We start from the raw sequence: 13,103 nt of genomic DNA, 5'->3' as shown, positions 1-13,103 counted from the left end.
GTAGATTTCTTCAGTGCTAAGCATTAAACGACTTCTAAATCCAATTCAACCAGAGTAACACTGGATAAGCAAAATTTCCCAAAGACTTGCACTCTCCAGTAAATGTTTTCTGAATTATTCCTGAACAGCCTGGAGTAGCCACTTTTTCCCAAGAACCTACATGGAATAAAATCAAGTTGGGAGCTTAAAGCATAAATTCTATGTATTGGCTTCACGTAAACATGAAAAAATCATTATTTTAATATTAATATTAAGCCTGCAACTTGATCTTTTCCCCAGCCTGCTTTTCATATTATGTGGGGATAAGGCACTAACCTGTCGGCCAGGGGCTCTCCAGGAACCCTTCCTTTGTTATTTACCTAAGGTAAGCTAACTAACTCCCTTTAATATGATGAAGCTGGATACTAATACAGTCAGGAATCCCACTAATGTCCAGCAATCAAATGTGATCAACTGACCTCAGGTTTTTGTGAAAGCTTCTATTGCTGTTGGGTCCTAATACCTGGAAGAACCTTCACCCTAGTGGCTGTGAAGAATGGCCACTGTTTGGACACCCAAACCAGAAGGGTTTGGGTGAGTTACAATGTCTTTGGGGGTTCATGTTCTGCAGAGCCTGTCGTCTCTCAAGTCTCCTTGATGGAGAGGTTTCCTAACGTGGAATCTAGATCTTTGTTTCAGAAAAAAAGGCACCTCATATAACATTCTTTCTGGAATGTGTTTGAGTTACCTGGAAAAAGACTGTGCCAGAAACAGCCATCTTTTTCAAACCCCCTTTTTAAATAAGAGTCTTGACATCTTCAAGGATCATATACCTGAGGGTAATTCCAAACTCTTTAAGTTACTGATCTTATGAATAGCTCCTGTATCAGTTATTTATATGTTTACCCTCTTTAAACTAGTCTTTGAATGTTGGACACACGCATACACACGTACGTAATTTTTATTTTGTTTGCACTAGACAAAGGAATTTGCATATTGTGAGAACTGTTGAATTGAACTGTCTGCCTTTCAGCATTGGTACAATGATGAGTAAGGGCAGGCCTGGAAATAGAAGGCTGAGGTCTGGTCTCCTGACTTCTCTCTTAATAACTGATTTACTAGATGGTGACATTGATCCCATTCCACAGCTGTCCAAGGGGTCATTTATGAAAGCTCAGCAAGCAAAGATTGAAAACTAGAGGGAAGTACTGTTATAGTTTATGGCTATAGTTCTCAGTTTCTGTATTTCTTCTTAGATTATGATATTGTTGGGAACATTGTGGAACAAAATAGCACAGAATGCTAATCTCAAACAGAAGCTTTGTTGTGTTGGTGCTTAATAATTAGATTTTTGAGGTAGTAATCAGTATCTTATAACTTTTGTATTGGAAATTTGTGGTTATTTAAAAATATATGTTAGTTAAATTTCCTACCATAAAAAGAGTATTAAGTATCTGACAATTTCAGGCAATTTATGAATCTAAAAAATTTCTAGATTATCACTGTGATCCCCAGTCCACAGCATTCAGTAAATATACAGATATAGAAAGTGTAATTCATTGAATTAGGCTTCTTTCAAGCCCAGTATAAGAGAAGTCAATGGATTTGGGAGAAAAAATACCCAATATTAGTTCTTCTTCATATAGTTTTTCTCTTCCAAGGGGAATTTTTGAAATTCACTTTTTCTGTCTAAAAGTTAGCTTACTAATAATGCATATAATCCAATAAAAGAAAAGCGAGGGAAATTTTCAGTTAATAGAAAGTTCAACATAAATTGTGTTTTGCTTATTTGAAACTCAATGATTCTAAAAAATTATTCAGAAAGCAAAGTAATAATATTCGTTGATAAAAAAATCAAGCCTTTAAAAAAATCTTTGCCATGTTTCAAATCTTGTTTTCCTCTTTGTTGTTCTCAGTTTTCTTCACTGTTTTCTTTTTTTATTCTTAGTATTTTATTCCTCACTACTCTATAATAAATTCCTCAGTAATGGGTATATATCTGGGTAAGGAGGTTGTAAGATTTGATAATAAGCATAAAAAAAATGAATTACCATAAAAAACCGGTTAGCTCTGTTTCTTGCTTTAATGCCCAGCAGTGAGATAGCTATACTTACTTTACAAGACTCTTGAGCCTGAAGTATTATTACTCTGGAAGTTCACAGTGGACCACTAAAGGACTAAAGGTTTACAATATTGCAGTGCTCACTGCCCCTAGTTCACAACTGTCCGTTTGGATTGGCTAATGTACAAAGGAACACAATACCAGTGCTTAGTGGAGGTGCAGTAAAAAGTCATTCTATTCCCTCTTCTTCCCTTTGAAAATGACTTATGTACAGCAAGCTCTTTGTAAATCTTTTTTCCTTTTATTTAGCTAAGTCCTTATTTAAATGTATTTGCATTATACCAGCCTAGTATACCTAGTAATTGGAAAGTATAGTAAAAAGAATATAAAGTTAATTCATAAGAAGATGAGACTAATAAACTAAATCTTTCACTTTACTATTAAATCATTAAAAATGCAAAATAAAATCATGAAAACACATTCCACTTATTTTTGAATCCAACAGTTTTAAAATTGATGACACCTAGAGTGGGTATGTATGGGAACAGAAAAACAGTACCTCTCAAATACTTGGCAGGGGTGTATTTGAGAGGGACTGTTAGAAACAATTCTGAAATATTTATCAGTTTTCAAATGGGTATATTATTTGAATTATTTCTATAAGTCCTATGAAAATACAAACTTGTGTGAATAAGGATATATCTGCATGCTTGTTCATTGTAGCATTTTTAACAATTGACAAAATTGGAAACATTTCTTCAAACAGTCTTACTTTGTCACCCAGGCTGGAGTGCAGTGGCTGGATCTTGGGTCACTGCAACTTCCATCTTCTGGGTTCAAGTAATTCTCATGCCTTCCGAGTAGCTGGGATTACAGGTGTTCACCACCACACCCAGCTAATTTTTGCATTTTTAGTAGAGATGGGGTTTCACCATGTTGACTAGGCTGGTCCCAAACTCCTGGCCTCAAGTGATCTGCCCACCTCAACCTCTCAAAGTGCTGGGATTACAGGTGTGAGCCACAGTACCCGGCCAAAATTTGGATGATTTCTAATTGCCCTTTAATAAGGGAATACTTCAATGATGTGATATTCTTAGAAATGGCTCTTCCTACACTGACAAGGAAGATGTCAGTAATGTGTTTCTACATGAAAAAACATGCTACAGAGTGAAAAAAAAAAAAACATAGAACAAAACGTATACTTTTTCTCTCTTTTAGTCTTCAAGTTTCTTTTTTCCTCCTACTTTCAACACTTTCTCCTCACCTCCTCACAGTCTGCTTAGCCCAGTTTCTAACCAATCTCAGAAAGATCTAAATATACACCAAAGTCTTGGGTTGGACTGAACCGTTTCTTTGTGTTCACAAGTCTACTGTGTTATTTTCCTCCATTTGTTTCCTTTCAGTTATTTTGCGTATCTTGACTTGAGGAGGATGTTTTAAAAGATACGTTTCCTGTACTCTTTTTCTTGTTACTCTTCCTTCATTTCTAATTCTTCTCCTTGTCATTTGTTTGGTACCGTCCTTCAGTTATGAAGGAGAGGCCAGCCTCCTTTCAGTGAAGCCTGACTCGGCCTCAGATGAGCCTGCTCTTACTACTCTACCACCATGGCCATATGATACACTTCATGACTAGCAACATATTTGGTGGGACCCAATCACTTTTCTCTCTCTACCCATGGATGATATAGCATTTGCATATCAGAAACTAAAAGTGGGAAGCGGGGAGGTAATGTCGTCAAGATGGCAGAATAGAAAGTATTGAATCAGAAATCAGTTAAGAGGCTCCTATATTCCAGGTGAGCATGAAACCAGTTGAATTGAAGCTAATAGAAAAATTCATGGCACTCACTCACCTGACTCCCTCCCCAGCACAGTGCAGTGATTTAGAGAAACTTCTACCTCCTGGCTTCTCCTTTGGGAGAGAGAGAAAAAACTAGATCTTATGTCTAATGTTCAGACTTTTGGAGAGGTACTTGAAAGACTGCTTTCTGTGGTGTCTGAATCTAAGAGTTAACAGGGAAAGATACCAGGTTGGGAACCACTGAGAAGAAAGGATGGTATGAATTAGTATGCATTCATTGCGATTGCCCCTCACCCTTGCTCAGAATAGAGTAGGTGAGAGTAAACCTCCAAATCCTGTCTTCTGCTTGGAGAAGGACAAAGTAGGAGCATCCATCCAATGCTCTGGCTTTTCAGAGGGCCACCCAAGAGACTGCTTTCTGTCTTGCCTGACTTGGAGTGCTGATGGGACACACCATACTCTAGATGCCTGGAGACTGCTGAAAACAGAAAGCTAGGTGGCCTGCAGTACAACAGACAGAGGCCAATACAGCTCAGCAGCTTCTCCCATAGGGATGGTAGGGGAAGAAAGAATGGAGCTTGTGTCCAGTGTTTCAGTTCTTCACAGTGTTGCCCAAGGAACTGTTTTTTTCTTCTTCCTCTGCTTCCTCCTCGTCTTCCTCTTCTTCATCTTCTTGTTCTTTTCTTCTCCTTGTTTTCCTTCTTTCTTCTCCTTCCTCTCTTTTTCCTCTTCTTCCCTCTCCCCTTCCCCCTCCCCCCTCCTCTTTTCTCCTTTCTCCTTTTCCTTCTTCCACTCTGTGTGTTCATGGGACTTGACATACTCTAGATGTTTGGGGTCAGATGTAAACAAAAATGAGCTGTGCAGCTTATACCTCCAGAGAACCTGCAGCACCATAGACAGACACTAGAGAGAGCAGGGATTATGAGCACCTGAAAAATAACCCAAAAAAATCCTTCTAATTGGGAATTCACCTATGTACATGAAAATATTTATCCACAGAAAAGGCTTGAGAATCCTCTGGAGTCATTAGCTGGGCTTATTGGCAAAGATTTTTCATTGTATGAAATAAGTCTGTACAGACTTGGAATGGTGACTGTTTTTTCAAATCCCAACACAAAGTAACAAAACACACAAAAGAAACAGGGGAGTATGGACCAACGAATGGAACAAAAGAAACCAAACCAATTCTGAAGACACAGATGTATATTAATTACTTGAGAAATAATTCAAAATAAATGTCATAAAGATGCTCAATGAGCTCAGACAAAAGATACATGAACAAAATAAGTATCAACAAAGGGACAGAAAATACTATAAAGAATCAAACTAATGTTGGAGCCTAATGAATACAATAACTGAATTTAAAAGCTCACCTAGTGACGTTCAATAGCACACTTGAGGAAGCAGAAGGAGGAATGAGAAAAATCGGAGGTCATTTGAAATGATCCATTTAGAGGAGCAAAAGGACAAAAATGAAGAGGAGGCCAGGAGCAGTGGCTCATGCCTGTAATCCCAGCACTTTCGGAGGCTGAGGCAGGGGGATCACGAGTTCGGGAGTTCAAGACCAACCTGGCCAACATGGTGAAACCAAAATTAGCTGGGCATGGTGGCATGTGCCTGTAATCCTAGCTACTCAGGAGCCTAAGGCAGGCAAATCGCTTGAATCCGGGAGGCAGAGGTTGCAGTGAGCTGAGATCGTGCCACTGCACTCCAGCCTGGGTGACAGAGTAAGATTCCATCTCAAAAAAAAAAAAAAAGATAAGAAAGTCTAAAGGTTTTTGGAACACCATCAAGCAGATCAATAGATGCGTTATGAGAATCACAGAAGGAGGAAGTAGAAAGGAAGGAAAGTTTATTGGAAGAAATAATGGTCAAGATTCTGGGGAAAGAAATAAACATTCAGATTCAAGAAGCCCAGTGGATCCAAATTAGGAGAACTCAAAAGACCACAGTGAGCACATTGTAATCAAATCGTCAAAAGTTAAAGACAAAAAGAGAATTTTGAAATCAGCAGGAGAAAAGCAACTCATACAAGGGCACTCCAACAAGACTATCAGAAGATTTCTCAGCATGAACTTTCAGGCCAGAAGGATCTAGGGTAATATATTTAAAGCGCTGAAAGGAAATTACCAAGTAAAAATATTATATCTACAAAAATCGTCTTTTGGCTAGGCACAGTGGCTCATTCCTGTAATCCCAGCACTTTTGGAGGCCAAGATAGGCAGATCACAAGGTCAGGAGTTCAAGACCAGCCTGGCCAGCATGACAAAACCCCACCTCTACTAAAAATACAAAATATTAGCCAGACATGGTGGCACATGCCTATAATCCCAGCTACTCAGAAGGCTGAGGCAGGAGAATCACTTGAACCTGGGAAGCAGAGGTTACAGAGTGGTGATCATGCCATTGCACTCCAGCCTGGGTGACAGAGTGAAACTCTGTCTCGAAAACAAAAAAAGACAAAAAGAAAACCTGTCTTTCAAAAACAAAAGAGAAATAGACTTTCCTAGATAAAGTGTAGGGTGTTCACAACCACTAAACTTGCTTATAAGAATTGATAAAGGGAGGCCTTTAAAGTTGAAATGAAAGGGCATGACATAGCAGACACAAAAGGATATGAAAGCACAAAGCTCGCAGATAAAGGTAAATGTACAGACAAATACAGTGTACTCTAATGATGTGCATAAATCACTTTTAACTCTGGTATAGAATTTATACCTGCAGGTATTAAAAACAAATATAATTATAAAAATATGGTAATGGATACATAACATAAAAAGTGTAATTTGTTCTATCAATTACATAAAATTTGGGAGTGGAGAAGTAGAGTAGAGTTTGTATATGTGATTGAAATTAACATAGATTATAAATATAAAATGTTTTATATAAGTCTCATAGTAACAAAGAAAATGCCTAAAGAGGATATAACAACAAAAAAGGGAAAAGAATTGAAGTATCTCACTGTAAGAAACAAAACACAAAAGAAGTTATCAATATAGAAAAAGGCAAAAAAAAGCTGCAACTGGGTATTTGGTGAGTGTTGCCTTTAGTGGAACTAATGCCTTAAGAGGGTTTTGTTTGTTTGTTTGGAAATTTAGGCAGTGGTGAAGTTGGAGCCTTTGTATTCTCTTCCCTATCTGTACAAAATTCTCTGTCTACTTTTGACTAGATTTTCAAAAATATCCTTCTATGTTTCCATATAGCTACTGTTGTGTAATACCACCAGGTTTCTCAAAACCAGCTAAAATGGTAGGAATGCAATGGACACAGAATGGTATGTCCTAAATCCTCTTAGTCTCTTCCTCTTTTTTCTCCCATGGATTTGAAGGCTTAACACTAATTTCTCTTTATTTTTGTGAAAAATGCATAACGTGAAAGGTACCCTGTTAACAAAATTTTAAATGTATAGTACATTATTGTTAACTATAAGCACAATGTTGTACAGCAGATTTCTAGAACTTTTTTACCTTGCATAACTGAAATTTTATACCCACAAAAGAGCAAATTTCCAGTTCACTGTTGTTCCAGCCCCTGGTAACCACCGTTCTACTTTCTGTTCCTATGAGTTTGACCACCATGGATACCTTATATAAGTGGAATCACGCAGCATTTATTCTTTTGTGACTAGATTATTTTCACTTAGCATAATGTCCTAAGGCCAATTCATGTTATAGCAAATGACAAGATTTCCTTCTTTTCTGTGGTCAAGTAATATTCCATTAGTTTAGGTGATGCTTTTATTTGCCTTTTTGACTCTTTACAGCAAACTTCTTAGGACTTGATCTGTCTCAGTCACTTCTGCATCCCCAGAATACAAAGCAATGCCAGGCATGTAACATGCACAGTAAATATTTTTTGAATGGGTGCAGGGCTGAATAGTTATTTAAAACTAAATTGACTTTTCTTAATTTTATTTTACTGGACAAAAAAATCATTTAAGTTTGGGTTTTCTAAGAAAAAGCCAGAAATCGCATTTTAAAGGAAGATATTTTATTATGCTTAATTGCCTTTTCTTGCTTTTGCTTTCATATAAAAAAATACTGAGTACCTTTTCTATTTCTCTTTAAAATTCCTAAAATTCTGTATGCCCCAAGAATGTTTCTCTCTAAGGTAGATGTTGAAAGGCTTAAACATACTGACTGAAAAATGAGACTTTTTTTTCCCTTACATCTTGATTAATGCTTAGTATTTACTGTATTGCAGTTCTAATCATTATATGAAAGTAGCCATTCTGTACAGGGAAGGGGGGAAAATGTCAGGCAATAATTGATTCAAGATTGATTGATCAGTAGGTAGTTAGACAATTAGGCAGTTATGTAATCTTTTTTGGAACAAACTATTGTTATCCCTTATTTTTCAACCAGCAAGCAATTCAGATGTTACAGTAATAATACAAATGTAGACATTTGTTACTGTTTAGTCTTGTCTTCGCAGTAGTTTGGCAAGTCTATAAGTACTTAGGTGGGAAGGAGAACACACCTGTTCAGTCTAGTTTGTATTTTACCCAGCAAAGCACATTAAAAACATTTTTAAGATTTGGCGATGTCTTATGGGTGCTTCTCTTTGATTTTTGTAGCCCTGTCACATGAGAGAAAAGATAGTTTTTTCCCTTAGTGGCAGCTGTGTGATGTGTTATTAGGGAGCTGATTTGGTTTCCTAGTTGTAGAGAAGCACAAAACCATGTAGACTTCTCCATGGAATATTCATAAAGGTTTAAATAACTGGCATTGAGGTATATGGAGCTTCTACAAAGATTGTAAACATATATATTATTATAAAAAATAATTTTAAGACCAAGTGTGGTGGCTCACACCTGTCATCCCAATACTTCAAGGTGGGAGGATGGCTTGGGCCCAGGAGTTTGAGAGCAGCGTTGGCAATACAGTGAGACCCCGTCTCTACAAAACATCAAAAAAATAAAAATTAACTGGGCATAGTGGCATGCATCTATTGTCCTTGCTAAGATGCATGAGGCTCAGGCACAAGGATCACTGAACCCAGGAGTTCAAGATTACAGTGAGCTATGATTGCACCACTATACTCCAGCCTGTGTGACAGAGCTGGATACTATCTCGAAAATTAATTCATTAATTAATTTATAATTAAAGCTTTGTGTGCAAGGTATTGTATTGTTTATATTAACAATAACACAAGTAATCACTCTGAAACCGACAAACTTTTATTTAAATAAATACATGTCAAGAACTACATTAGGTGCTTTGCATATAGTTATTTAATTTCTAAAGTAAATGTATAGGCTGGGTGCAATGACTAACGCCTGTAACCCTGGCACTTTGGAAAGCTGAAATGGAAGAATCACTTGACTTTAGGAGTTTGGGATCAGATTAGCAAGACCCTGTCTATATAAAAACATTTAAAAATTAGCTGGGTATGGTGGTGCATGCCTGTGATCCTAGCTGCTCTGAAGGCTCAGGCAGGAAGATAACTTAAATCCAGGAGGTCAAGGCTAAGGTGAACTCTGATCACACCACTGCACCCCAGCCTAGGTGACAGAGCCAGACCTTGTCTCAAAATAAAAGTATAGACTAAATACAGTCAGCTCTTCATGATGAGGAAATCAATTCATAGAGATTGTTACTTTACCAAGGCCATATCGCGGGTCATGGCTGTCTCAGATGGTCATGCTTTTTCCCCTAAATCACTCAGCAGATGACATTACTAAAAATGATTGGAAGCCATGAAGTGACTTCATCAGTAACAACAAGAAAATATTCCAATGATAAATAAAAAAGATGAATACAACATTGTATACATCTTGATGTCAGTATAACTTAGTACTTGAGTAAAACGATCACAGTAGCATATAAAGATTTAGTGTTTGTACTAGGCTGATGGAATTTATGTGTCTATTTTGTAAACTGTCTTTCACTGTGTAAGATGTCTATAATTGTGAATAAGTTACTTCCCAGTTAAGTATTATTTAAAGAAGAGTGCATGCAGCATCAATTTAGTTCATCAGTCAGTGTATCTAAAAAATGTTAATGTTTTTGGTGTGCATTCTGAAAGACTGCATGGTCATTTGAGCTTGTATTCTTTTTTTCTTCTAATTTTAGATCATCAAACTATTGGATGGAAAACGATCTCAAACTGTGGGAATCTTAATATCTAGTTTACATTTAGAAATGAAGGATATCCAGCAGGGTAAGTCTTTTCTATCACGTTTATGTTTTCTATTTTTTAAAAAAACACTTCATTGTGAAGAATGTCAAAAACATACAAAATTAAAACGCCATAATGAATCCCATATACCCAATACTCAGCTACAGAACCATCAACTCAGTCTTGTTTCATCTGAAAACACCCTCCTCTCACCAAATAGGTTATTATGAAGCAAATTTCAGATGCTTTATAAGTCATCTGTTAAAAATGTTAGTACTATTGCTAAAAAATAAGGAAACTATATTTATTTATTTATATTTTACAGATGGGGTTTTGCCATGTTGCCCAGGCTGGTCTTGAACTCCTGGACTCAAGCAGTGTGCCCACCTCAGCCTCCCAAAGTGCTGAGATTACAGGCATAAGCCACCATGCCCAGCCCGAGGATACTTTTTCAAACAATACTCCAGTAACATTATTTTTCCTTTAAAAACATTAATTGTAGTTTCTCAATTATCATCACAATGTAATTCTAATTTCCCTTTTGTTTGTATACTCATTAATTCATGCATTCATTTACAGTTAGTTTAAATGAGGATCTAAACAAATTCCATGCATTGCCTTTGATGTGCCTCTCAAGTTTCTTTTAATCTAGAAGATTCTACTCTCCATTTTTCCTCTTTTATAATGTATTTGTTGAAGAAATCAGGTTACTTGTCTTGTAGACTTTCCCACATTTTAGATTTTGCTGATCCTGTTGCCATGTTTTTATCATGTTCCCCTGTTCCCTATTTTCTATAAACTATCTTGAGTGGAAGAATAAATCGTAGATGCTATTATGTTTTCTATCAAGAAGTAGATAATACTTTGTTATCTGTGATGTTAGTGAGCACTGATGATCTTTGCCTAGATTCATTATTCATTAGAACTTTTCAAAATAATGATGTACTAATTCCATCATTTCTTCATTAGCTGGAATACTTCTAGGGAGAAACACTTTCCTTTATTTGGTTTTGTCATTGTGTCTTAAGCCTTTTGTTTTCAAAATGTTATTTCTATTTGGTTAGCTTTGGCTCAATTTTAGATAAAAAGAGAAGAGATGTTGTGTGTATGTATTTTTATTAGTATCTAGAAAAGTAGACCAGAAGACATCATACCTTTTTGAAATCTGTGTCTTGCATGACAACAATATTGCCCTTCCTCAGTAATTAATTAAATGTAAATATTTATATTGACATTTCACTTACATTTTCTGAGTGCTAATACAATCTCTTAGCTGGTTTCAACAGAGTTTATTAGGGGTTTCACAGTGGAAACATTTGAAACCACACTGCCTTTTAGGTTCCAGTTCATGTTGTTGAGTTGTTTGACTTTGCTACTCAACAGAATACCCGTGGGTCCTGACCTACAAGACACTTAAGTTACTTTCATATCACCTGCTACTCCTCCATTCAAGGAAGCTTTGTTATAGACTTAAAATTTTGCTACATTGTGAAAATTAAAAATTCCACAAAAACTGAAACAAATTAAATGATAGTCACAGAGCATTCAAATAAGCTGTTTAATAGTTAAGCTGAGTAACAGAGCTGAATACCTAAGTGTGAATATTAAAGTTCAGATAAATCGATGTTGGCAGAGGGTGGCTAAAAAGACCTGTCATTGAGATTTGAATGGGATTTTTCAGGGACTTTAGAAGAATCTAAAGTTAGATCTTCCAGAAGAATTGAATTTCTGATAAATTTACGTCAGAAAATACGATGTTAGAGCAGAGGAAAAGGAAGGAAAAACAAAAATCAATCTCTTCAGGAGAGTTTATAGTCTTTTGGTAAAGGACTGACTTTTTAGAGGCAGTCGCTGAAGTTAGGGATTCTTCAGGTATGATGAAAGGGTCTTGTCTTAACAGTGTTCTCCATGAGCTTGGTGAAGCTCGAGTGTGCTTGATTTCATCACCATGATGTGTAATGCCACGGATGTGAGTTTTCACAATGTCCACATAACATAGGACTATATTCTGTTTGTTTTAAGCATGTCCTGCTGCAGTGTCAGATTTCCACATGTATAGAAGTCATTCCAACCAAGTGATAGTCCAGTTACCAGCTCAGGACTGTCAACTTTCCCATGACATTCTAGCCTGATTAGATTGAATGTTTATTGTGAGTTCAGTAAGATATTCATAGATCCAGACCTTTCCCAATGTTAAACTCTAGACAAGAACATGCTTGCATGAAGCATAAATGGACTTTCATTTCAGCATCAGAAATGTTCATTGTAGCATCACAGACTTCTAGGCCTTGTGGGAACTTTATTGTTCTTTTTCTTTCCTCAAGCACCTCTGTGATCCACCACAAAGTTAGCTTCTAAGTTCTAAAAAATTATCTCCACTCCATTTCTTGGTTTAGTAATGCATTCCAGATGAATATGGCACCATAACCGGAGGTTAGTTTTCCTTTGGAGTCATTGACTGACACTGGCATCTGAAGGTCATTAGGAGCCCAGGCTGTATCAGTTATATTTCATTCTGAATTCGTGTGTGGAATGTACTTGGCCTTGTGTTGTCACCCGGGTGAAAGGACTTCCTGTGCTGATGTTGGCCTAAAAGCCCCTTAAGAGGGGCTATGGTTAGATGTGATTGGGGGAGGCCAGCTGGCAGCCAGGCAAGGTCTCACAGCAGATCAGCCCTGGTGGAATGACCACAATTCAGAGACTGTTCTCCAGCCCTATCATTGTATATTCATCTTTAGCTATGTACAAAGATCAGAGGCATTAACTCATACTTTCCAAACTCACAAGAAGCAGATGTATAAACCAGAAAGCCAGCATATTTACTTAGAGAAGAGTATTCCTTTCTTATGACAAAAAAAAATTATCACATTTGTTGATGGTTTTCTCCACATCATTTCTCTCTACCTGTCATTTTCCCCTTAAAATGTCATTTCCATCACTCTGTTTCAGCATATGCATAGCAGGCACACAGTAAATATTTTTTGAATGGGTGAGCAAAGAGATAGATGAAGCTATGAATGCAAAGAAACAGGCATAAACAGATTTAGGGACAAAATACAGTATGTGATTCTTGGAAGACTGTACTATTCAGTTCATAGAAATAGAAATACAGACACTCTGGAGCACTTCGAGCATCCCAGT

The 13,103-nt window shown here is 36.9% G+C and overlaps 1 protein-coding gene across 4 annotated transcripts in view; it reads left to right on the top strand.

Annotated features, from left to right (window-relative positions):
- Nucleotides 1-13,103, top strand: part of FMN1 (formin 1) — a 423,173-nt gene that overhangs the window by 251,294 nt on the left and 158,776 nt on the right. For all 4 annotated transcript variants that reach the window (XM_074394141.1, XM_074394140.1, XM_074394139.1 and 1 more), the window contains one exon: nt 9,917-10,004. In XM_074394141.1, coding sequence (XP_074250242.1) covers nt 9,917-10,004 — 88 coding nt within the window. The remainder of the gene's footprint in view (nt 1-9,916; nt 10,005-13,103) is intronic.

This window comes from Saimiri boliviensis, chromosome 2 (genome assembly GCF_048565385.1).
Source record: "Saimiri boliviensis isolate mSaiBol1 chromosome 2, mSaiBol1.pri, whole genome shotgun sequence".
NCBI classification, from domain to species: Eukaryota; Metazoa; Chordata; class Mammalia; order Primates; family Cebidae; genus Saimiri; species Saimiri boliviensis.
The sequence above is the reverse complement of the archived record's forward strand: the minus strand, read 5'-3'. Positions and strand labels throughout refer to the sequence as shown.